A 23,162-nucleotide genomic window follows, 5' to 3' on the forward strand; every position below is an offset into this window, starting at 1 on the left:
ATTGTCACAGTTCTCTCTGCTGGGCCTGCTTTCCAGTATCTTTTTGTTGAGGGCTTGGCCATTCAGATAGTCACCTTGGGTCCATTGCATTGGTTAAAGAAGTTGGATGCCCCTTTCAGTTTGTTTCACTTCCCGCAGTCATACCATCAAAAAATTGCAACAACACTTTCTGGTCTGGAAATAAAATGCAAAAAAAAAGGATGTAGTTTATTTGCTCAAAGCAACATGAGTGTCTGCTGATTAATTTGTTTGTGTATACTATGGGTGCATTTTGCTTAAATCCTTTCTGGCAGATTCAGCCTAGTTTCTCAAATATACTTATCAACCTGGGACAGTGGTAGTCATAATACAGCTCAAGAGTCATATGAAACCCCCTTCCCTCTCAGCTATGGCCTGTTTGTTCATAAGTCTCTGGGCCTCAATTCACAGTCTGCCAGCTGTGTTTTATTGCTGGAGTTAGATGTGTATACAGAGGAAAGGAAGCGCACAAAAAAAATCTTATTTTGTGGTAAATCTGAGAGAGTAGCTCTTGCGGAAGTCATTGCTGAGGATTGTGGCCCTCAATGAAAAGTACTCCTGAACAATGAAACTAAACTACACAATGTAGTTTCGCTCTATTTTAAAATTATCAATTCAGAATAACTGAACAATGCTTTGATAACGTGAGATAATAATTTCATTTATTAATTTAATGAAAAATAATGATGGAAATCTTCCCCAAGAGCTCAACAGGTAAATGTACCATTTATCGTGGTACTGAACCATACACACCAGGGAGGCCCCAGGTTTGATCCCCGATCTGTGCTGAGTTAGTTGATGTCAAAGAGGATGGCATTGGGGTCATTGTTATTGGCCTCAGCATACTCCAGGGTAGGAAGAACATTTTTTTCAGGGTTCCCATTGCCAGTCTTCAGCCAACAGTCCCTGCTGGAATTGCACACGTGTTGATGTTGGGCGAGGACAGGATCAGGTTCAGCTGTGGTGACCCCACAATTACATAACCTCAACCCAAATATTCAGGGTATGGGTTCACAGATGAAGATTGATCCATCATCTTCAGAAAAGGAGAAGGGAAGAAAATTGGGAAGAACAAAATGTTTGAAACAAAAGTATTGAAGGTTGGTATCAGAGATAGGCAGTGCAGTAGCAGACAGAAGTATGCAATCCCACATGGGGCTTCACACATGTTCAATTATCTACTCCACTGAACTCCTAATCTGAGCCACAGTACATAGTCAGTTGCTGCATGGAGGCCAGAAATCTGCCTAAAGAAAAAAAATCAGAGGGAAAGCCATTTTTGGGCTACTTTTATACAATTCGTAGTAGCCAGCTCGAGAAGTATTGGCAGAGGCCTGGGAGGACACTATCTGACTTCCTCTCAGCTGCAGAAAAAGTGTGTCATACACACGAGAGAATTAAAGACTTAAAAATGGCATCACAGATTTCCACCAATTTTTACAAACAGTTTCCTCAGAAAAGACAGTTATTTTATTGTAAATTATGTGTATTTTAATCAAGAAAGTATGTATTGGAAAATAATGAATTACCAGTTGGTATTGGATTAGTTAGATACAGGAATTCCACTTATCGGTGTCAGCACTACTCTAGAATGAGCTATCAATTGATAACACTCAACATTTGTTAGAGCTCAAGTAGTTTTCATATCTTCACACTCTCTGTGGAGAATAGTGTAAAGTAGCGAAAGGATTTGCAGGCTGATTAACATTCTGACAGGCCACAATGTGAGTGCTCCTTCCATGGCTGTAACCATCTTTATACCAGCTGATAAGATGGTTAGTCTTGCATGGCATGAGGGTTTTATGGGCTCCCATACAATGAGGGATGTGAGTGTCCCACTGGATGTCAACCCAGAATTCAGAGCCTGGGCTCCGGTCTCCACTCTCTGGGACTGTTTGGAGTGGAGTTTGAACCTTGCATCTTCTGAATTAGAGGCAGGAATGCTACCATTATGCCAAAGGTTCACTCCAGAACTGAAGACATATCTATAAAAAGTATCACTGGCAGCAGTGGGTGTGCATTCACATAAAAACACATGTGCACAAAGGAGTATTGAGTGCTTTTTTTTATTAATTGCCTTCTGCTTATAGGTTTGTCTAAGGTAGGGTTTTTGGAAGTTATCTTTAGTTAAAGAAAACAGTGAAAATGTTGATCATTTGCTCTCCTACTGAGGCCACAATTTGTCCAACCGCAGGTAGGGCCTACTGCTAGTGACTGATACAGTGCTTAAGTTTCTCATTTTATTTCTTGTACTGTGGATGCAGTGATTGCTGAGGCATTGGTTTTTGTTGCGTTCAGTACTCATGGCTACAACTTGACAGAAATAAAATTTGATAACGTTTTCATGCAGAGAGTAATGGAGCCATACCTTTATCTGGAAGTGACTCCAGGTATCTTTTGATTGCTGTAGGTTCTAGGGACTTTAATATTTTGGCAAAATCCACACCAATGCCCCCATACTCTCGCTCATATGTGGTCAGCTGTTTCCTGTTCTCCTGGTTTTTGATGTGTGCTCCTAACATCCTGGGCACTGTAAATAACCCCAACATAGAAGAATTTTAAATAGGTTTAGGTAGTGAAAAATCATGGGATCAATGTACTACTGTCCATATTGAAGGAACCCACTTATAAGAACATCTATTACTGAAACATCCCCTTAATAAGATTCTTTTTAAAAAAGTAGTCATATTGCTTTGAACCCAGAGAGAGAGCAGCAGGTTATATGAAATGTTACTTGGGAAAGTCCCAAATGATGGTTGTGTTGGTTCTGGTAAATAGAAAGAAGGAAGAACTTGCATTTATATAGCAGTCTTTCTCGACCTCAGGACGTCCCAAAACATTTTACAGCCAATAAAGTACTTTTGAAGTGTAGTCACTGTTGTAATGTAGGGAAATGTGGCAGCCAAGTTGTGCACAACAGGTTCGCAAACAGCAATGAGATAATGACCAGATAATCTGTTTTTAGTGATTTTGATTGAGGGATAAATATTGGGTAGGACCTCCTGCTCTTCTTCGAAATAGTGCCATAGGATCTTTTACATCCACCTGAGAAGGTAGACGGGGCCTCAGTTTTTTTCTTTTTTTTAATTCATTCATGGGATGTGGGTGTCGCTGGCGAGGCCAGCATTTATTGCCCATCCCTAATTGCCCTTAAGAAGGTGGTGGTGAGCCACCTTCTTGAACCGCTGCAGTCCGTGTGGTGAAGGTTCTCCCACAGTACTGTTAGGAAGGGAGTTCCAGGATTTTGACCCAACGACGATGAAGGAATGGCGATATATTTCCAAGTCGGGATGGTGTGTGATTTGGAGGGGAATGTGCAGGTGGTGTTGTTCCCATGTGCCTGCTGCTCTTGTCCTTCTAGGTGGTAGAGGTCGTGGGTTTGGGAGGAGTTTAACATCTCATCCAAAAGATGGCACCTCTGACAGTGTAGCACTCCCTCAGTACTGCATGGGAGTGTCAGCCTAGATTTTGTGCTCAAGTCTTTGAAATGGGATTTGAACTCACGACCTTCTGTCTCAGAGGCGAGAGTGTTGCCACTGAGTCACGGCTGACACCTGAAGGATTAGTCTCCGCTTGGACTCCAAGCTTTAAACAGTGATTTCCAGGCAAATTTCAGCCTCATACTTTTTTTTTAAAAATTGATGATCAATAGGATGATGGAACAGTAGAGAACCAAAAAAAGGGTATAAGTTTGGTCTGAGTAAGAAAGGTAAAGCAAGCATCATAACTGTTACCCTCCTAGACCATGCTGGTAAAGAACATAAGAAATAGGAACAGGAGTAGGCCATACGGCCTCTCGAGCCTGCTCCACCATTCATAAGATCATGGCTGATCGTCGACCTCAACTCCACTTTCCCGCCTTATCCCATATCCCTTAATTCCCTTAGTGTCCAAATATTCATCGATCTCAGTCTTGAATATACTCAACGACTGAGCATCCACAGCCCTCAGGGGTAGAGAATGGGGTGAAGTAAATGCAGTGACTCTATCAATGGAGAGGTTAATCATTCTCACCTATTCCTTTTGCAGCAGAGTCCCAGTGTTTATTGCTGCCATATCGGGTGGTGCAGACCGCGAGCTCAGGTTTTTGATTTGGTTTTCCGTAGTGATATTGGCTATCTGTGAGGGGAGGACATTGCTCAACCATTCTGCGGATATTGGGCAGACAGGGGGGACATTTCATCTGGAACCCTGAAAAATAACTCCAAACAATTGAAATGGAAAAGCACTGCAGTTTTTCACTTATCATTCCTTCTTTATTTCTGTGTGTGAGTTTAGAATTTTCTACACTCAAGATTATATATTTTGATTTGAAGGTTCCTTCCCCACCAACCCAAACCCCCTCTTCTTTAACCTTACTAGCCTATCAGCCCCTGTACACAAGAACCCCAACTACTTTCTGACCATAATATCAGTTTTGTTGTAAAATGCTGCTGTAGGTCACTGCTTTAACAAATATTTAAACAACAGCCCTTTCTGCTCTTTTGCTGTGGATTGCATGATACATTCATCAACTTCCTTCCGATTCCACACCCTCAGTAATTACAACTTCCAGTCCTCTCACAATGTAATGGCTGAATCACAGTATCTTTATCTCCTTCCTGCCCTTCTTGTTTTTTAAATTTCTCGAAGGACACAGCTTCTTCATGAGTTGGACAAGAGTGGATTAATGCTGAGTTTTCTCCCAGCACTTATTTGAATAATTTGCATAAGGAGTCACTGAGCAGACGGTGAGGACAGGTCAGTGACACATTCTTTTCTTTGCTAAAGTCCCAAATAAATTATTTTCTTCCACCCACTCCACCCACCAAAAAAGAAACTACCTGCTTTTTATTTTGGTGAAAGAAAAAGGTTTGAGATTTTAGGGAGGAAGCTTTACCCAGAAACTGAAGGGACTTTTGGTCTGAAGCTACAGGGCCAGACTCCTCAGTGAGAGACGTTTTTCTATAAATAATACTTGTGTGAAGTGAGTAAGTGAAGTTTAATTCTTGTGAGAGTTTGGTGGCAGTGGAAGTTCAGGCTAACATTATCTGCATTCTTCAATTAGTCAGTTTGGCTGAGAACCTTTGTGATGTGTGGCCCACCATGACTCCTCAAGCCCTGATTTTAACTTGGGGCACGAGTTTGGTGTAGAACGAGAGAAGTTAGTGATCATATGCACACAGGCAGCTGAGGAACACAGAAGCGGTAGGTGCAGGGAACCTTTGAGTTACTAGAGCTGTGCAATAGATACATAGGAGGTGAAACTGATCTTTGCCTGTAGTGCGAACACGCTCATTGCAAACTGACAGCCCATTTTACACCACACCCGATTTTCTTTCCCATTGACTTCCCCTCCCAGCACTTACCTTGCTGACAGCAGGCCGAAATTCATTTACCAAACTGCCTGTGGAGGCATGACCGTCACCAGCAGCTCGCCAAGCTTATTTCGGGCTGGCTGAGAACCTCCCGGTTGGGGGGACAGAATTCATAGGGATAGAGTTATGTGTACATCATAGGCCACCAAACAGTGGAGATGAGATAGAGGTGAAGATCTATGGACAGCTCAGTGAGATATGGAAGAACAATAAGGCGATAATATTGGGTGATTTATACTACCCCAAGATAGACTGAAATAAGGGTAATGCATGTTGTCAAATTGGGGGATATTTTTAGAATGCATCCAGTACTGTTTTCTATATCAGCATGTTTCGAATCCAACAAGAAAAGAAGCATTGCTTGATTTAGCTTTGGAAAATGAAGTGGGGCAAAATTATTAAAGCTTTTGATAAGGTAAATAAGGAAAAAACTATTTCTACCAGTTAGTGAGTCAATAAATGGAGGCATAAATTTAAGATCAATATCAACAGAATGAAGGAATTGATCAGGAGAATTTTCTTTTTTATTCGTTCATGGGATGTGGGCGTCGCTGGCAAGGCCGGCATTTATTGCCCATCCCTAATTGCCCTTGAGAAGGTGGTGATGAGCTGCCTTCTTGAAACCCTGCAGTCCGTGCGATAAAGGTTCTCCCACAGTGCTGTTCGGAAGGGAGTTCCAGGATTTTGACCCAGCGACGATGAAGGAACGGCGGTATATTTCCAAGTCGGGATGGTGTGTAACTTGGAGGGGAACGTGCAGTTGGTGGTGTTCCCATGTGCCTGCTGCCCTTGTCCTTCTAGGTGGTAGAGGTCGCGGGTTTGGGAGGTGCTGACAAAGAAGCCTTGGCGAGTTGCTGCAGTGCATCCTGTAGATGGTACACACTGCAGCCCCTGTGCACCGGTGGTGAAGGGAGTGAATGTTTAGGGTGGTGGATGGGGCGCCAATCAAGCGGGCTGCTTTGTCCTGGATGATGTCGAGCTTCTTGAGTGTTGTCGGAGCTGCACTCATCCAGGCAAGTGGAGAGTATTCCATCACACTCCTGACTTGTGCCTTGTAGATGGTGGAAAGGCTTTGGGGAGTCAGGAGGTGAGTCACTCGCCGCAGAGCACCTAGCCTCTGACCTGCTCTTGTAGCCACAATATTTATGTGGCTGCTCCAGTTAAGTTTCTGGTCAATGGTGACCCCCAGGATGTTGATGGTGGGGGATTTGGCGATGGTAATGCTGTTCAATGTCAAGGGGAGGTAGTTAGACTCTCTCTTGTGGGAGATGGTCATTGCCTGGCACTTGTCTGGCGCAAATGTTACGTGCCACTAATCAGCCCAAGCCTGGATGTTGTCAGGTCTTGCTGCATGCGGGCACGGACTGCTTCATTATTTGAGGGGTTGCGAATGGAACGGAACACTGTGCAATCATCAGCGAACATCCCCATTTCTGACCTTATGATGGAGGGAAGGTCATTGATGAAGCAGCTGAAGATGGTTGGACCAAGGACACTGCCCTGAGGAACTCCTGCAGCAATGTCCTGGGGCTGAGATGATTGGCCTCCAACAACCACTACCATCTTCCTTTGTGCTAGGTATGACTCGAGCCACTGGAGAGTTTTCCCCCTGATTCCCATTGACTTCAATTTTACTAGGACTCCTTGGTGCCACACTCGGTCAAATGCTGCCTTGATGTCAAAAGCAGTCACTCTCACCTCTCCTCTGGAATTCAGCTCTTTTGTCCTTGTTTGGACCAAGGCTGTAATGAGGTCTGGAGCCGAGTGGTCCTGGCGGAACCCAAACTGAGCATCGGTGAGCAGGTTATTGGTGAGTAAGTGCTGCTTGATAGCACTGTCGACGATACCTTCCGTCACTTTGCTGATGATTGAGGGTAGACTGATAGGACGATAATTGGCCGGATTGGATTTGTCCTGCTTTCTGTGGACAGGACATAACTGGGCAATTTTCCACATTGTCGGGTATATACCAGTGTTGTAGCTGTACTGGAACAGTTTGGCTAGAGGCGCGACGAGTTCTGGAGCAGAAGTCTTCAGCACTACAGCCAGGATGTTGTCGGGGCCCATAGCCTTTGCTGTATCCAGTTTCTTGATATCACGTGGAATGAATCGAATTGGCTGAAGACTGGCTTCTGTGATGGTGGGCATATTGGGAGGAGGCCGAGATGAATCATCCACTCAGCACTTCTGGCTGAAGGTGGTTGCAAACGCTTCAGCCTTGTCTTTTGCACGCACATGCTGGACTCTGTCTCATTGAGGATGGGCATGTTCACAGAGCCTCCTCCTCCCATTAGTTGTTTAATTATCCACCACCATTCACGACTGGATGTGGCAGGACTGCAGAGCTTTGATCTGATCCGTTGGTTGTGGATGTAAACAGTCCTTCCAAATACTGTCTTCAAAGAGGCGCAGTTTCCTTTTTCGTGCCAAATACTTTTTCCTTTAATAACTCTTAATTCTATAATAGCTCAGGACCAACTAAGACTTGAATAGTGCTCCCAAATCCAGCGAGACTCTACTAACACCACTTTTGTATCCTGGATTGGATACAAAACAAAGCCGGTCATCTGACAGTTGATCCCTCTCTCACCTCCAACCTCTCTCTCCAATACAACACTTCAAGTATTTCTGCATTGTATTAATACCACTATAATCAATGTCTCGCTTGACTCTTCTCGGCTGCAAATATCCCATACATCATTCTCTACATCTGTTTCCACTAAAGTAGCAGAGAGAGGAATTTTAGCTGCATGTGTTAAGTATTTGCATGCTAAAATCCCACAGTATAATTTCAAAGCTCAAGTTCTTATAGTCTTTCGTCATAAATTAGTTCTGTAACACTAAGGATCAGCCTTGTGGCTCTTCTCCATATTATCTGCAAAGCCGGGATGTGTCCCTTGTGTCTTGGTGGCCAGAACTAAATGCAATATCAAAGTATAGCCTGACCAGAGGCTTATATGATGCTAAGCAGAATTTTTAAAAAGGTTAATGCAGACTATTGTTCTAAATTAAACCATGACTGCAGAAAAAAAAGGACCTAAGTATAAAATAGTTAAAGGTGGGTTCAACATACCTTCGCGCGAAGCATGATTAACACCCTGAATGGCCTTCCCTGTAGGGTGGTGGACACAAAAAGGTAGATTTTCTTCTTCATTGCTTTTGGGGAATGCTCAGTTCCCAGACAGAGAGAAGAGGAAATGGGAGTGGAAGACCTGTTGCGTCAAGTCTCTGTCCCCATTACGCTGCTCTGGACTAGGCCCGTGCCTGCAGCTGTCGCAGGCTCAGTGTAACCTTGCAGATAAGGTGGGAGGGGGCATTCCCAGCTCTATCACTTGACTTTCCTCAGTACAATAATGGGGCACACAAATGGAGGGGCATCCCAAAAAGCTGGTAAAGGAACTTTCATTGGGACCCTCTGCAGATTAGATGATTTTCAGGGATCCTGGGAACACCCTGAAGATATCTGGAAGCAACAGGGCAGTGAAGAATTTTACCCTCATCCTCCCCACTCCCACCCCCTCCACACCCCCACCCCCTGCCCCTCTTCCTCCCAGCATGATCTTCAGGGCTTAGGACCTTCTGGTTATCCAGCAGCAGCCAGAAGGTCCTAATTTCATCAGCCAGGTCCGTAGCTGCAGACCTCTCAGGCAAATGACCTGGGCACAGTAACACCTTTGGTATCCTGCACCTTTCAAACACCCAGCATAAATCCTGAAATTATTATCAACACTAAAATCTCTGAAATCATTCAGAAGGCAATTAGGTGCTGTGATATAAGGGCCATAAATTCATATGTATGGATGAGTAAAATGGGATGAATGGCTATTTGTCCTTATATTTGTGAAAATAAATAAAATATAGGTCACACCCAGTGTCAATTCAGACACTAATGGGTTCAATCTATGAATACACTCCTCTTCATTTGGCACTGCCTTTCATAGTGTTTTCTTAAAAACAGCCTCCATATGCTGTTTTTTGTGGATTTCCCCATAGTTCACATCCAATTAGAATCATGCTCAAGGCCTAATTTCCATTTAATTCTATTTCAGTCATGTGAAAGATGGCAGATCAAGAGAGGGTCGCCCTAAACAAAAAGTTCATTAACGTTTTGAAATTACCTGATGTGTTTAGCGCATTCAACATTAATAAGGTACTGTGCATCTTACAGCACTGAGCAGGGCTTTTTGAGTCTTACAGATTTCTTTCTTCTATAAACTCCAGTAATGTAAGGATGGGTGTTCAATGCTTCCTACCTTGTTGTATTCCCATGTAATCTTGCCGATATATTGTATCATATTGGTATGCTTTTACTCTGCTGATGTCTTCGCAAGTCATTGGTTTCGGGAAAGATGTTTCGACTCTATGTGAGGCCTCCGTGTTGTTCTTGAGCAGTTTCCATAGCAGCAAATCCTACAATAGCACAATTTACAAATGAGAGTACAACCAGGAGAGTAGGATTGTTTTGATACTATAATGTGATTGTGTTTACGTGCAAAATATTATTGTACATGACTAAAGCGTAAGCTATCACTGGAGCTTCTTATAGGTAGTATCAATATTGCTTACCTGGCATGGGTGAGGAATATTCTTCCTGCATCCCAACGATGACCCACTTTGTATAGGCTGTTGTTTGGAATACAATTTCCAGGCGTAGTCATTTGCGTACGTGCTGGCACCAATAGGCTCATGGAGTTGATACGGGTAAGTATACCCATTCGACGATCCAGGACTGCAGTAAGGCAAAAAAATAATAGGCACAAATAAATGAAACACATTAAAGGGCTGCAGCAGGATTTCCACACCAAATTAGAAACTGTTTCACAGTTAAATGAGTTCCTTTAATCTGATGGATTTTAATTGAAAATCTTTGTATGTTGTATGCAATTTTTCCATCGTGGACCAGTCACAAAAAATAGACTCGAAGATGGAATATGTAACAAGTTCTCAGACATTCATCTCCACAGATTCCCAGAAAATACTTCTGTGAATGATTTTGGCCAATATATTACATTGCAGTTATGAACCGCTGATATGAAAGCAAGAACAGTTAGTACAGATATAATTTCTCATTGGATCAATATGCTATGACAGATCAGTATGTACAGAAGGGATACAAGTAAAAAACTTCATTTGTTAGTCTGGATGGAATAAGTTATAGTCAGTTTGAAAGACTATTCATCAAGTATAATTTCAGTCACAACATTCAAATCAGGAAATGTTTTTAAATTTTATTTTCTGTTCAACAAGGTGAAGTACATCAGTGCTGGAAAACATTCTCTGCATTTTGGATATCCAATGTCATCAGCAGGTACCTACACCAAAGTCAGATACTAAAAGAAAAAAGTAGCTGCATTTATATAGAACGTTATCACATCTCTCAGGGACATCTCAAAATGCATCACATACAAGAAGTTACTTTGAAGCGTAGTGATTGTTGTCATGTGGACAAATTCAGCAACCATTTCAGACGTAGCAAGATCCCACAAACACCAATAACATGAATGACTAGTTAATCTGTTTGTTGTGATATTGACTGAGCGAGATATTTGGCTAGAAAAATCCTTGCTGTTTTTCAAATAAGGTCATTGGATCTTTAACATCCACCAGAACTACTGAAACAGGCAGACAGAGTAGTTTAAGGTTGCACCTGAAGGATAGTACCTCTGACAATACAGCACTTCTTCAGTACTGTACTGGAGTGTCATCTTAGATTATGAACTCAGATTCTTTTTATGGGGCCCAAACCCACAACCTTATGACCTAGAAATGAGGGTGTCTATCAACTGAATCAAGCTTACAGAGGCAGGCGCAAAGTAGACCGAAACTCAGAAGAGAAAATGCTTTATTTTCCTGTACCCTCTGATTGCAAAGAATAATGGAGATTGCAGAAACAGGTATCAAGAGAAAGACACAACTAAGTTTTGTCATTATGTTTAGGGTTAATTAAGCTGCTTACTCTTGCAGCTAAGAGTCTTTCATTAGTGCACAGAAACACCAATTCTTTGAGGACTTTTTCTTTCTTTTAATTTTTCTTTATAAGACACAAGTTGGATTTAAGTTAGAATTCAGAAAAAACATTCACAGCTAATTTATTACAAATGAAAAATCTGAATTTAAAAGTCTTTGCTATTTTAGTTAATCAAGTTATGAATTCCAGGAAAGTATGAAAATAATCATTTTAAGCTTGATAATTCTCTCCCACAATTAACTGACTTATATTTGGGGAGGGGTGGAATTACTACATTGTGATGTACACAAAATCTGCAATATTTAGACCAAAAAAATGAAGGCAATCCAACAGTAGAAAGGGACATAAACCACCCTGGAGATTTTTAAAAATAATTTTGAGACAAAAAAACAGTCGAAGAAGAATCAATGTTACGGTTAGTTTTTGGTGACAACTCTGGATAAGCAAAGAAAGAACTTGCATTTATTCAGCGCTGTTATAAATTTGGTTCTTCCATAGAAATCTTCTCAGTGGTGTCAGTTGTTCCTGTAAGTGGTCTGAGCATTCTATGCTTATATGACTCACACTGCCCGATATCTATTTGTATAATAACATAACCTGGGGATATGACAATAGCATCCCTTGTGATCTAGACTGGGTATTCATGTTTTTTGCATGTGTACTTCTTCAGTCTTCTTTGAGGTCAGGCTGAGCAAACACTTGGTGATGTGAAACCTGATATGAATCCATAAGTTGCTTTAGTTCATAGTAAGGCAAACATACAAAACAATAGTTATGATTGGACTCATTTAATAAAAATAAAATAACTTATCTGTGTTATCATGCAAAATAAAGAACACATCATGCTTCCCTCCATCAATGGGTCATCTTACTTGACTTAAACAAGATGTCTTCCTCCAAAATCTCTGACTTTCTGAGCCTACCTAAAGCTTTTGCAGCTCTCCACTTTAAAATCTGACTGTCCTCATACCCTAAAAACAAAAAGCAATATCTTTCAGTCTGTAATATCTTTCAGTCCTGAGGAGGGGCCTTTAGACCTGAAATGTCGACTGTCTGATTCTGTTTCTCCACAGATGCCGTCTGGCCTGCTGAGTATTTCCAGCTTTTTCTGTTTTTACCCTCACATCCTTCCTGTTTCCAAAAAGCCTGTCTTTCTCTCTTTTAATCTTCCATCTGTATACAGACAGACAGGGATGAAAGGAGCTTTCAACACAATAGTATGAGTTGTTTTTTAATTATCTAAACACACTAATTAATTGTTTATTGTTTAGTCTCTTGGGAAAACAACTTCCATTTAGCATTTTAACCACTTTTGTCTTGGTGGCTTTTTTTAAACTTGTGAAATTACACTTTGCTTAGTAAAGTCAACATTATAAGTAACTCATGTGGGAACAGTAGAGTAGCAGTTATGTTACTGGACTAGTAACCCAGAGGGCTGGACTAATAATCCAGAGAAACAGCGTTAATGTCCTCAGTTTTCTGCTGAAGTTACAGTGGGAGATCAAAAGAGGTCCTGCAGAAATTCCAGGATTATGTGTTTAGTCTTGGAGTAGGGGTTGAACCCACAACCTCCTTACTCATAAATGGCAGCGCTACCACTGAGCCAAGCTCCTACTTGCAGTAAAGCAGCTGCATTCAGAATATTCCAGATACAAAGATCTGCAACACATAGTCGGAAGGACATATTGGCCTTGGAGGGAGTGCAGCATAGGTTTACTAGAATGATACCCGGACTTCAAGGGTTAAGTTACGAGGAGAGATTACAGAAATTGGGGTTGTATTCTCTAGAGTTTCGAAGGTTAGGGGGTGATCTGATCGAAGTTTATAAGATATTAAGGGGAACAGATAGGGCGGATAGAGAGAAACTATTTCCGCTGGTTGGGGATTTTAGGAGTAGGGAGCACAGTCTAAAAATTAGAGCCAGACCTTTCAGGAGCGAGATTAGAAAACATTTCTACACACAAAGGGTGGTAGGAGTTTGGAACTCTCTTCCGCAAACGGCAATTGATACTAGCTCAATTGCTAAATTTAAATCTGAGATAGATAGCTTTTTGTCAACCAAAGGTATTAAGTGATATGGGCCAAAGGCAGGTATATGGAGTTAGATCACAGATCAGCCATGATCTTATCAAATGGCGGAGCAGGCACGAGGGGCTGAATGGCCTACTCCTGTTCCTATGTTCCTATATGATTAAATAATATCAACAGGGTTCAGTGCAGGTCAATGTATTAACTTACTGTGCCACTCAGGCCTCTGCTGGTTTCAATCTTCAACTAAACTTAACAGATACCTAGGAGTTGGTCAAGCTAATATCCATAGCTGCTTTTATTCAGACTCACCGCGTATGTTCAGCCACCAAACCTGGTCGATAAGTAAAGTCACGCATGAATGTAGTTTGGTATGGATTGAAGACTGAAGACTTCCCTAGAAAAGATAGTTAATCTCAGTTAATGAATTATATTTTTGAACTTAAAATACAACAGCTTGCTGCAGAAAAAAAATAAAGAAATATCCTCAATGATATTTATTAAATATCTATCAAATTAATATTGACGTGCTCCAGAATTCTGCTGGGAAACAACGGGAATCTTAGCTTAGGGCAGATTTTTGTACATGGAAGTTTACAGCAAAGCATAAGGTCATTCAAATGTCTCTGTGCCGGCTCTTTGCTAGAGCAATCCAAAACTAATCCCACTGCCCAGCTCTCTCCCCACTGCCCTAGGTCTTCCTGTGCTTCAAACGTTCATCTACTCTTCCTTTAAAAGATCCATTGGTCTCTGCCTCAACTGTGGCATGCAAACTTTATGCATAGGGATATTTTCCTAACCGCTCTCATTTTCTAATTGTTCTTGGGATGTGGGCAATGGTGGCAAGGCCAGCACTTATTGCCCATCCCTAGTTGCCCCGAGGTGGTGGTGGTGGGCCTTCTCCTTGAACCGTTGCAGTCCTTGTTGTGATGATGCTCCTACAATGGTGTTAGGTAGGCAATTCCAGGAAATTGGCCCAGCAACAATGAAGGAGAGGCAATATATGTCCAAGTCAGGATGACGTGTGACTTGGAGGAGAACTTGAAGGTGATGTGTTCCCATGACATTGCTGCCCTTGTCCTTGTTGGTGGTAGTCACAGTGGAGGGAGATGCTGTTAAACTAAATTTGTTGAGTTGTTGTAGTGCATCCTGTAGGTCGTACGTGCTGTAGCCTCACACTTAGTGCCAATTTTAAATTGATGACCGCTTGTCACTCATTCCCCAACCAGAGAAACATTACTACTTAGCAAAAGCCACTCATCTAGAGGAGCAACAGAATCTTTCATACAGATTCTGGGTGGTTATCTGTCACTTGTATTGAACTTCTCATGGATGGAGCAGCACCAAGCTTTGTTTAAAGAATTAATGTTGATTCTAGTCCAGAAAAATAATGCTTTAAAATTCTGTAAAAGCACAATAAAGTTAAAATGCACATATAGCATATGGAATAATAGAAGATTGATGAGGGTAATGCAGTGAATGTTGTTTACATGGATTTTAATAAGGCATTTGACAAGGTCCCACATGGCAGACTGGTCAGAAAGGTAAAAGCCCATGGGATACAGGGAAATATGATGAATTGGATCCAAAATTGGCTCAGTAACAGGAAACAAAGGGTAAAAGTTGATGGATGTCTTTGCGAATGGAAATCCGTTTCCAGTGGTGTGCCACAAGGCTCAGTGTTGGGTCCTTGCTGTTTGTGATATATATTAATGATTTGGACTTGAATGTAGGGGGCGTGATTGGCAAATTTGCAGACGACACAAAAATTGGCCGTGTAGTTGATAGTGAAGAGGATAGCTGTAGACTCCGAGAAGATATCAATGGGTTGGTGGAGTGGGCGGAAAAGTGGAAAATGGAGTTCAACCTGGAGAAGTGTGAGGTAATGCACTTAGGGAGGGCAAACAGTAAAAGGGAATACGCAGTAAACGGGAATATATTGAGAGGAGTAGAGGAAGGGAGAGATCTTGGAGTGCATGTGCACAGGTCCCTGAAGGTGGCAGTACAGGTAGATAAGGTTGTGAAGAAGGCATACGGAATGCTCTCCGTTATTAGCCTAGGTATAGAATACAAAAGCAGGGATGTAACGATGGAACTGTATAAAACGCTGGTAAGGCCACAGCTGGAGTATTATGCGCAGTTCTGGTCACCACATTACAGGAAGGACCTAATTGCTCTGGAGAGAGTGCAGAGAAGATTTACAAGAATGTTTGCCAGGGCTTGAAAATTGCAGCTACGAGGAGAGATTGGATCAGCCGGGGGTGTTTTCCTTGGAGCAGAGGAGGCTGAGGGGACACTTGATTGAGGTGTACAAAATTATGAGGGGCCCAGATAGAGTAGACAGGAAGTACCTGTTTCCCCTAGTGGAGAGTTTAAGAACTAGAGGACATAGATTTAAGCTGATTGGCGGAAGGATTAGAGGGGACATGAGGAAACATTTTTTTACGCAGAGGGTGGTGGGTGTATGGAATTCACTGCCCGAATTGGTGGTAGAGGCAGGGACCCTCAACTCTTTTAAAAAGTACCTGGACCTGCACCTAAAGTGCTGTAAGCTTCAGGGCTATAGACCAGGTGCTGAAAGGTGGGATAAGAATGGGCACCTGATTGTTCTTCGAGCCGGCGCGGACGCGATGGGCCGAATGGCCCCCTTCTGTTTTGTATCTTTTCTATGGTTCTATGGTTCTAATAATGTATATATGGTTGTATTATAGCAGGAGAATCATTGGAACCTAAATCATGAAGTGGCTTTTCATACATAATAGTTCACTGGACACATGAACATGTATGACATGCAAAAATGCCAACCCAGATCCAATGCAGAAAATGTATCAGAATTAAATATCTCACATATTCAACTTCCCACCTCTTCTAAATGAGGTCTGAAGTTTTGCCTGCGCTTTCTCTAATCGATTGCTTGTGCTCACTTGGTCTTCGGCCAGTCGACTCATAGAGGGTAATTTTCAAATTTGTCACCTGGGCAGTAACCTGGCGGAACGGATCGTTCCCTCTCTGTAGAACCCACCCGATTTTCATCCCATTGATCCACTCTGCCAGATTACCACAACGGCAGTGAAGTGAAAATTACCCCCATATTATGCCAAACAAACATTTAAAGAAAAACTTAAATACTGAAATTCTGAAATAATGAAGTCTGATGACAAAACTTTAACTTGTCTTATCCCTTTCAGATACTGACCGACGCTGTGCATTTTGTTTATCAAATTTATTTTAAAATCACAAGCTTTCGGAGATTATCTCCTTCGTCAGATGATTGAATGAAAAGGTTCTCAAATCGCATATCTTATACGATGTTGGGACAGCATCACACCAATCAAAAGGTGTCGTTGTTATTCAAACAGGCCAGTCACGGAGAACAGCACGTCCCAGTACACTCGATATACATTGTGTCTTTTACACAGGCAGGCAGAAAGAAACTTAAAATGGCAGAGAGAGAGAGAGAGAGAATTTTAAAAAACATATAAATTTTTTCCCCCTTTTTGCTGGTGGGGTTACGTGTAGCGTGACATGAACCCAAGATCCCGGTTGAGGCCGTCCTCATGGGTGCGGAACTTGGCTATCAACTTCTGCTCGACGATTTTGCGTTGTCGTGTGTCTCGAAGGCCGCCTTGGAGAACGCTTACCCGAAGATCGGTGGCTGAATGTCCTTGACTGCTAAAGTGTTCCCCGACTGGGAGGGAACCCTCCTGTTTGGCGATTGTTGCGCGGTGTCCGTTCATCCGTTGTCGCAGCGTCTGCATGGTCTCGCCAATGTACCATGCTCCGGGGCATCCTTTCCTGCAACGTATGAGGTAAACAACGTTGGCCGAGTCACAGGAGTATGAACCATGTACCTGGTGGGTGGTGTCCTCTCGTGTGATGGTGGTATCCGTGTCGATGATCTGGCATGTCTTGCAGAGGTTGCCGTGGCAGGGTTGTGTGGTGTCGTGGACGCTGTTCTCCTGAAAACTGGGTAACTTGCTGCGAACGATGGTCTGTTTGAGGTTGGGTGGCTGTTTAAAGGCGAGTAGTGGAGGTGTGGGGATGGCCATAGCGAGGTGTTCGTCGTCATCGATGACATGTTGAAGGCTGCGGAGAACATGGTGTAGTTTCTCCGCTCCAGGGAAGTACTGGACGACGAAGGGTACTCTGTTGGTTGCGTCCCGTGTTTGTCTTCTGAGGAGGTCTATGCGATTCTTCGCTGTGGCCCGTCGGAACTGTCGATCGACAAGTCGAGCGTCATATCCCGTTCTTACGAGGGCGTCTTTCAGCGTCTGTAGGTGTCCATCGCGTTCCTCCTCATCTGAGCAGATCCTGTGTATTCGTAGGGCCTGTCCATAGGGGATGGCCTCTTTGACGTGGTTGGGGTGGAAGCTAGAAAAGTGGAGCATCGTGAGGTTGTCCGTGGGCTTGCGGTAGAGTGAGGTGCTGAGGTGCCCGTCTTTGATGGAGATTTGTGTGTCCAAGAAAGAAACCGATTCTGAGGAGTAGTCCATGGTGAGTTTGATGGTGGGATGGAACTTGTTGATGTTATCGTGTAGTCTCTTCAGTGATTCTTCGCCCTGGGTCCATAGGAAGAAAATGTCGTCGATGTATCTGGTGTATAGTGTTGGTTGGAGGTCCTGTGCAGTGAAGAAGTCGTGCTCGAACTTGTGCATGAAAATGTTGGCGTATTGGGGTGCGAATTTGGTCCCCATGGCTGTTCCGTGTGTTTGGGTAAAGAACTGGTTATTGAAGGTGAAGACATTGTGATCCAGGATGAAGCGGATGAGTTGTAGGATGGCGTCTGGAGATTGGCTGTTGTTGGTGTTGAGTACTGAGGCTGTTGCAGCGATGCCGTCATCGTGGGGGATACTGGTGTATAGTGCCGAGACGTCCATCGTGGTGAGAAGTGTTCCTGGTTCAACTGGTCCGTGGGTGCTGAGTTTTTGTAGGAAGTCTGTAGTGTCGCGACAGAAGCTGGGGGTTCCCTGTACAATGGGTTTCAGGATGCCCTCGACGTATCCAGAGAGGTTCTCACACAGGGTTCCATTGCCTGATACGATAGGACGTCCGGGTGTGTTGGCTTTGTGTATCTTTGGGAGGCAGTAGAAGTCTCCCACGCGGGGAGTACGTGGGATGAGAGTGCGTAGGATGCTTTGAAGGTCTGGATCGAAGGTCTTGATCAGTTTGTTGAGCTGGTGGGTGTGTTCTTTGGTCGGATCTGCGGGTAACCGTCTGTAGTGTTCCTGGTTGTCCAGTTGTCGGTATGCTTCTTTGCAATAGTCCGTTCTGTTCTGTATGACAATGGCTCCTCCTTTGTCCGCTGGTTTGATGACGATGTTTCGGTTGGTCTTGAGAGCGTTGATGGCGTTGCCTTGTGCTCGGGTGACATTCTGGACTGTCTTCTGAGTGCGCCTGATGAATCTGGCATTGACGCATTTCCTGACAGCTTGGGCATACATGTCAAGCTGAGGGTAGCGACCCTCCGGAGGAGTCCAGTTTGACTCTTTCCTCTTCGGTTGCTGTACCGTGGATCCCTCTGTCTGCTGTTCTGGATCATTGATTGTCTCATTGGGTTCACTGTTGAAATCTTGGGGTTTGTGGTAAAATTCCCGGAGCCTCATTCTCCTGATGAATTCCTCTGTGTCCGCCGCGAGACCGATGCGGTCCATTTTGGTGGTGGGGCAGAAATTGAGCCCTCGGCTGAGAACCTCGATTTCATCTGGTTGAAGGGTGTGGTCGGACAAATTGATGATAGACTTCCCTGTGGTTGTAACCGTGGTACCGGGATGAACGGACACCGCGCAACAATCGCCAAACAGGAGGGTTCCCTCCCAGTCGGGGAACACTTTAGCAGTCAAGGACATTCAGCCACCGATCTTCGGGTAAGCGTTCTCCAAGGCGGCCTTCGAGACACACGACAACGCAAAATCGTCGAGCAGAAGTTGATAGCCAAGTTCCGCACCCATGAGGACGGCCTCAACCGGGATCTTGGGTTCATGTCACGCTACACGTAACCCCACCAGCAAAAAGGGGGAAAAAATTTATATGTTTTTTTAAAATTCTCTCTCTCTCTCTCTCTGCCATTTTAAGTTTCTTTCTGCCTGCCTGTGTAAAAGACACAATGTATATCGAGTGTACTGGGACGTGCTGTTCTCCGTGACTGGCCTGTTTGAATAACAACGACACCTTTTGATTGGTGTGATGCTGTCCCAACATCGTATAAGATATGCGATTTGAGAACCTTTTCATTCAATCATCTGACGAAGGAGATAATCTCCGAAAGCTTGTGATTTTAAAATAAATTTGTTGGACTATAACCTGGTGTTGTAAGATTCCTTACATTTGTCCACCCCAGTCCATCACCGGCATCTCCACATTTTGTTTATGAGCAACATCGACTAGTTCATTTGATTGCACTACTGTGCAAATATACATTTAACATTGTTGTGCCTGTTTTATGGGTCTAAAATGGGTGCAACAATAACCAATTTAGCAGGGCAGAGGATTGAGCCCAGTCGGCATGTCAGGCAGTGACCAGGAGGAGGGAGGCAGCAATTGACAGAACGAGGGAGGCAGCGATCGGGAGAGGGAGGGAGGGAGGCAGTGATTGAGAAAGGGAGGAAATCAGTGATCGAGAGTGGGAGGGAGGGAGGCAGCGATCGAGAGAAGGAGGGAGGCAGCGATTGGGAGGGAGGGAGGGAGGCAGCGATCAGGAGAGAGAGGGAGGCAGTGATCGAGAGAGGGAGGGAGGCAGCGATCGGGAGAGGGAGGGAGGCAGCGATCGGGAGAGGGAGGGAGGCAGTGATCGGGAGAGGGAGGGAGGCAGCGATCGGGAGAGGGAGGGAGGCAGCGATCGGGAGAGAGAGGGAGGCAGTGATCGAGAGAGGGAGGGAGGCAGCGATCGGGAGAGGGAGGGAGGCAGTGATCGGGAGAGGGAGGGAGGCAGCGATCGGGAGAGGGAGGGAGGCAGCGATCGGGAGAGAGAGGGAGGCAGTGATCGAGAGAGGGAGGGAGGCAGCGATCGGGAGAGGGAGGGAGGCAGCGATCGGGAGAGGGAGGGAGGCAGTGATCGGAGAGGGAGGAAATCAGCGATCGAGAGAGTGAGGGAGGGAGGCTGCGATTGAGAAAGGGAGGAAATCAGTGATCGGGAGAGGGAGGGAGGCAGCGATCGGGAGAGGGAGGGAGGTAGTAATCGAGAGAGGGAGGGAGGCACCATTGGGAGAGGGATGGAGGGGTGTAATGATCGGGAGAGAAACATAGAAAATAGGAGCAGGAGTAGGCCATTCAGCCCTTCGAGCCTGCTCCACCATTCAATATGATCATGGCTGATCCTCTATCTCAATACCATATTCCCGCTTTCTCCCCATACCCCTTGATGCCTTTTGTGAATAGAAATCTATCTAGCCCCTTCTTAAATATACCAGAGAGGGAGGGAGGGAGTCAGTGATCGAGAGAGGGATGGAGGGAGGCAGTGATCTACAGAGGGAGGGAGGCACCGATCGGAAGAGGGAGGCAGGGAGGTAGTGATTGGGAGAGGGAGGGAGGGAGGCAGTAATTGGGAGAGGGAGGAAGGGAGGGAGGCAGTGATCGAGAAAGGGAGGGAGGCACCGATCAGGAGAGGGAGGGAGGCAGTGATCCGGAGAGGGAGGAAGACTGTGATCGGTAGAAGGAGGGAGGTACCGATCCGGAGAGGGAGGGAGGCAGCGATCCGGAGAGGGAGGGAGGCACCGATCGGGAGATGGAGGGAGGCAGCGATCAGGAGAGGGAGTGGGGCAGTGATCGAGAAAGGGAGGGAGGCAGTGAACGGAGGGAAGGAGGGAGGCAGTGATCAGGAGGGAAGGAGACAGTGATCGAGAAAGGAAGGGAGGCATCGATCGGGAGAGGAAGACAGGCAGTGACCAGGAGAGGTTGTGGGAGCTGCAATCGGGAGAGGGAGAGAAGCAATCAGGACGGGTGTGAGCGGTGGCCCGCAGTGGCCCATGGTTTTAATGTAAAGCCAGAGAAGTAGAGTATTTCACATTCAGGTAAGCATTTTTTACAAAACTTACCTTTTTGGTGGCAGCCTGCAGCCCCCTTAAGGACCGCTGGTTAAGCCACATGTAGACCTACTCTTCATGAACACAGCTGGCCTGGTGCTGACTGTGTTCAGGGCAGTCCAATTTTACAAAGGGGGCTTCAAACAGGCAGTCGGCCCCCTAGTTACATATGCAAAAGGCCTAACGCCTGGTTCAGGTGTCGGCCCTGGAGGCATCTTTTGATGCCTATTCTAATATGGAGTACGGCTCACTTCCGTCTCAGAATGTGCATGCGCCTGGAACCCGCCGTATAAGACACTTTTGCCACCGTTTTATGCCTGTAAAACAGGCACAGCGTCATCGAATTTCTAGGCCACTATCTGTGAAACACAGCTCACTTTCAAATCCTTTTTGCATAACAGGATTGCACTGATTGAATATACAGCAAAAAGGAATTCTATTTTATTTGTCACACTCACTCACCTGGGCAAAGGGTGGTTATGCTTGGTCTGAGGTTTGTGTTGCTTTCTTTCTTACCCTCTTTAACCTTTGTAAGTACCTCAGTTACCTTTGGAGAAATGCCAGGCTGTTTGTGTTTGCCCCCTTCTGTTTGATCATTCGTTACTTCTCGACAGTCTCGCGGCTGCTTGGAACACTGGGGTTTTTGAATACCATCATTAAGCTGAAGTATAGGGTAGGAGAGGAGGGAAATCACATTTACAAAACCAATTATAGTTGCTCTTTCATAAACAAGTGGTAAGCATAATCATGCTGATTGTGAATTTACCTGAGCAGTAACTTTATCAGGGACTTTCTTAACAGATGGCACTAGACATAGTTCCATCATACGGTACAGAAGTAACAGTGGCTTTTTGATTAGTGCCCGCTCCTTTAGACTACTGTGTAGAAATGAATCTGCTTGACCCTGTCATTACCAGCCAGAAGAGGTTGTGTTTCTGTTGCCAAGGGATACAGTGTGGTTGCCTAGTGTAGAATAAACAAAGAGCTGATAAAAGAAAGGAAAGTATCACGATTGCACTTCAAACAGTGAACAAGAATATCGCACTGTATGTACTGCTATTCCATTATCTATCTGCTTCACCTACATGTAATTGGTCTGTATTAATTTTATCATAAATGGAAATATGTTGAACCCATTCCTCCCAATTAACATTTTATTCATGTTTAAGGCAATACAGTTTTGATGGAATTTTTTGCAGGCCAAGAAAAGTCTCTTGAAGCTACTCAGTGATGTCTTTTAAGTCATTGTGATGCCATTCCTTGTTTGCCTTATAACCACCAGGGACCAATGAATAATGGTTACCCGCAGAAATGACAAATAGGATTTTTCAGTCACATTGTTCCCACAAACCAATTACAATGTACAAAACTAATGAGCAATGGTTACCACAGAAACAATGATCTGATTACCAGTATCGAATAAGCTGCGGTCATTATGGACAGATGGGTGTGTGTGATATTTTTAGTCAGGTTATTCCCAAGTACTAATATCGGCACTGAATTAATGCCATGGTTGATAAACAACTCGAGGCAGCCAATTCTTATATATAACTGGCAGATCTCCCATGGAGTTGCTCACAGTGAGCTGGTGGATAGGTTGTCTTATCCCATGTAACGTACAACATATTTTCAAGCCACTGACTTATGGTGACTAAATATATCAAATTGCATTTTTATTATACAATATTGTGGGAGTGTCAGGTATTTCTAGGATCAAATTCCATGATTATATTCATATTTGTGTAGTTAATGTTAATTTTATCTCTTTTTAAA

The 23,162-nt window shown here is 44.1% G+C and overlaps 1 protein-coding gene across 1 annotated transcript; it reads right to left on the minus strand.

Annotated features, from left to right (window-relative positions):
• Positions 1-809: 809 nt before the first annotated feature.
• LOC137323170 (testis-expressed protein 26-like) lies at positions 810-22,212 on the minus strand. The gene is made up of 8 exons (XM_067986679.1): positions 22,156-22,212; positions 21,852-22,050; positions 13,684-13,768; positions 9,942-10,104; positions 9,629-9,785; positions 4,033-4,209; positions 2,387-2,548; positions 810-976 (listed from the first exon to the last, which is right to left on the minus strand). Exons 1-8 carry the CDS (start codon positions 22,210-22,212, stop codon positions 810-812), a joined length of 1,167 nt encoding a protein of 388 aa, XP_067842780.1.
• Positions 22,213-23,162: the final 950 nt, after the last annotated feature.

The sequence above is a fragment of the Heptranchias perlo genome, chromosome 6 (assembly GCF_035084215.1).
Source record: "Heptranchias perlo isolate sHepPer1 chromosome 6, sHepPer1.hap1, whole genome shotgun sequence".
Lineage (NCBI taxonomy): Eukaryota > Metazoa > Chordata > Chondrichthyes > Hexanchiformes > Hexanchidae > Heptranchias > Heptranchias perlo.